Raw genomic sequence first — 3,813 nt, forward strand, 5'->3', positions numbered from 1 at the left:
GAAGAAGAAGAAGAAGAAGAAGAAGAAGAAGAAGAAGAAGAAGAAGAGAAGAAGAAGAAGAAGAAGAAGAAGAAGAAGAAGAAGAAGAAGAAGAAGAAGAAGAAGAAGAAGAAGAAGAAGAAGAAGAAGAAGAAGAAGTAGTGACATCTTTTAAGCGATATCATTACATTTATCTTTAAACAGAGACAACGCTGTTAAAAGCCATGTACTCATTTTATACACGAGTATACTGAGAAAATGCGAGTAATCCTTTTCCAAGGACTCACCTTTTACCTGCCAAGGTAACAGTGGGCGCGGTCGAAGAAAGATAACTCTGATTTCTTTTTATTTGTTTATCACTAGACAGTAAGACAGTCGGAATAGAAATGGTTGTGCCAGTATGACCGATGAAGGTACATCTTTTTTACATGTTATTTTAGGCAATTTATAAAATTTCATTCATGTACACAATGGATATAGCACCACAATTTAGATTTACTTTCAAGTCAAAAGCTGACTTTTCATGATTTTTTTCAGATAATGTCCCCAAGTGCAAGGGATGTCAGGAGAACATCGACACGGAATCGGAATCGGAATGTGTCATTCTTCAAGTAGTGAACGCGGAATGGCATTCCACTTGCTTCAGGTATTTATTTCATCTTCTTATCGCATGACAGATGTTTGTGTTAGATAACCGTTGATAAGATATCATCATTTTTTTAGATTGCTGAAAAGTATTTTATAACAACTGGGGAAGGAGAGATCAAAGGATTTTCACGAAACTGTCTCTAAACTGAATGAGATTTTAGTCTTTTGTCAACGCTCTCTTCCCCCGTGCTGCCGTCATAGGCGGAGAATAGAGAAAGCCTCCATCTAAGAATATTGTGATCAATTAAATCAGAAAGTGATTTTAGTCAGTTAAAATAAATGTATAGGTTATTAATGATGATGACGGACTGCTACTGCTACTACTACTACTACTACTACTACTACTACTACTACTACTACTACTACTACCACTACTACTACTACTACTACTACTACTACTACTACTACTACTACTACTACTACTACTACTACTACTACTACAACTACTACTACTACAACCACTACTACTACTACTACTAGTACTACTACTACTACTACTACTACTACTACTACTACTACTACTACTACTACTACTACTACTGCTACTACTACTACTACTACTACTACTACTACTACTACTACTACTACTACTACTACTACTACTACTACTACTACTACTACTACTACTACTACTACTACTACTAATAATAATAATAATAATAATAATAATAATGGTAATAACAAAATCAATTATGATGAGGATGAGGATGATGATGATGATTATTATTATTATTATTATTATTATTATTATTATTATTATTATTATTATTATTATTATTATTATTATTATCATGATGAAACTATATACTTAAAATGATTGACGTCTAATTTAACGATAAGGATAATGATAAACAACAAGAACAAGTCAAAAGTGATCAGAATGATGGAATTTAACATTTGTTGAAGTTTAAGAAACAAAACTCATCTCCTCAATAATGGCCTTTATTTTAACAAAAATTATATGAGTTAACTCTCTCCTTACCAACCATAGGAAAATCATCACGATGCAACAAGCACTTTTCTCATTCTGATTTCTTTGTACATCACAACATCTTAAGATGTATTTGTTAAAGCTAGAAAAACTTGACATTGTCGTAGAGCTCATTTTCCTGACGCCATTACATATAGAATGTACTTTTTGATTTTTTGTTTTTTTAAGTAAGAAAAATCTATTTTTGGGTTGGGTGGGTGTGACGTTTCAGGGAAAATTAAGAAAATGGCTGTATGGATAGAGTTAATCTTCAAATTCTTTTGTAAACATCAGATTCACTTTGATTAATTTGCTGTTTGGGGATGGTTGGTCAGACATTTGAGGAATAACAAAGTAGTCCTTCAGAGCGATTTCTATGGACAATAGCAATTGCTTGCTATCCTTTGGGTAGGATGCTAGTCTTTCGCAAAGTACTTTCCACCAAATCTAACAGTCTCAGCTACCCATTCATTGCTGGTGGACAGGAGGCTCAGAAAAAACCTCGACTGCACCCGGGATCGATCTTGGTCCCTTTACATGTGAAATGAGTGCTTTACCAACTGGTCCTTGGTGAAGTCGAGATTTTTTTTCTGACCCCCCCCCCCTGTCCACCCAGCAGTGATTGGTTGACTGGGTCTGTAAGATCTGGTTGAAAGTAATTGCGATAGACTAGCATCCTAAAAAAACGTTCGCTTAAAACATATCTGTTTCGTCTTTAGTAGATGTTATGAGAGGCAAGATAAGTCTGTCTGGTTTCTATTGTGTGTTGTGTGTGTGTGTGTGTGTGTGTGTGTGTGTGTGTGTGTGTATGCTTGTGTGTGTGAATGAGCATGTGTCAGCCAAAGTAATTTGTAATTTAAGCGCTTAGAGGCTGGTGTCTCGGAGTTATAGCGCTATATAATTTTTCAGCATTATTATTATTATTATTATTATTATTATTATTATTATTATTATTATTATTATTATTATTATTATTATTATCATTATTATTATTATTATTATTATTATTATTATTATTATTATTATTATTATTATTATTATTATTATTATTATTATTATTATTATTATTATTATTATTATCCTATCAAAAATGTAGCAAGCAATTGCTGTTGTCCATTTCATACTATAGAAGCCAGGATAAACTTTGGCTCCATGGGGTCATATATGTGCTCTGAAGGACTATTTTGTTTTTTATAAAATTCTTCTGTTATTAATTTTTTTACAGTGAAATACTCACTAATTTTACATGCCTGATCAATCCTACTACTATCACAAAAAAAAACTATGTGAAACCTTCAACGTTTATAGTCTGATTAAGAACTTATCACACAACTAGCGGTAGACTATAGAAAAAGTAACCAAGAGCATATCGCAATCAACTTCCTTTATTCTATTGTTTGTAAACAACCAACCATGTTTGTCTGAGCGGGCTTAAGAATGTGTCACAAATCCCATATATTCATTGATCAAAAATCTAATGGTAAATATATAATATATAAACAAACTAACCCAACTCTCTCTTTGACTTAGATCCCACGATTTAAAACTGTTAGCATCTCCTAAAACTAATCTTAAATATTTTGGTGATAGGTCTCTTATGAAATTCGGACCCACGATTTGGAATGATCTCCCTCAATCTGTGAGATTTTCGAGTTCAATAAACATTTTCAAAAAAAATCTGAAAACATATCTTTTAAGAAAATATTTACTTAATTGAATTTTAAATGTATTGTTTGTGACTTTTGTATTGATGATGTATTTGATGCCCGGTTTATGCTCTTAATTGTTTTGATATTTTGGTTGATTTGGACTTGCAGTATTGTTACATGGGTAAACAATGTCCCTTTAAAAAAAAAAGAAAAAAAAAAGTGCTTTGAGGTTTCGTGGAAAGGAGCTATTGAAATATGCTTATTATTATTATTATTATTATTATTATTATTATTATTATTATTATTATTATTATTATTATTATTATTATTATTATTATTATTTTAGCATGGACTCTACTCTGACATAATCGTGTTTTCAGGCAAGAGTTCACATTTTAGGTTCAAACAAAGTCAAACCCAATTCATTTATAGGAAGTAGTTCATCAAAGACATTAGGCCTATGGAGCCAAATATTTATCCCGGTTCCTATAGCGTGAAACAAACAGTAACAATTGCTTGCTACCCTTTGGATAGGACGCTAGTCTATCGCAAAGTACTTTCCACCAG

The 3,813-nt window shown here is 32.0% G+C and overlaps 1 protein-coding gene across 1 annotated transcript in view; it reads left to right on the forward strand.

Moving 5' to 3' along the window:
* Window positions 1–315: 315 nt before the first annotated feature.
* The window catches only part of LOC144967639 (LIM domain kinase 1-like), a 62,658-nt gene continuing 59,160 nt past the window's right edge, over window positions 316–3,813 (forward strand). Inside the window, exons 1-2 of the mRNA XM_078905152.1 lie at window positions 316–392; window positions 517–625. Coding sequence (XP_078761278.1) covers window positions 380–392; window positions 517–625 — 122 coding nt within the window. The 5' untranslated portion in view covers window positions 316–379. The remainder of the gene's footprint in view (window positions 393–516; window positions 626–3,813) is intronic.

The sequence above is a fragment of the Berghia stephanieae genome, chromosome 3, assembly GCF_034508935.2.
Source record: "Berghia stephanieae isolate SIO BIC M18660-M18661 chromosome 3, UCSD_Bste_1.3, whole genome shotgun sequence".
NCBI lineage: Eukaryota > Metazoa > Mollusca > Gastropoda > Nudibranchia > Aeolidiidae > Berghia > Berghia stephanieae.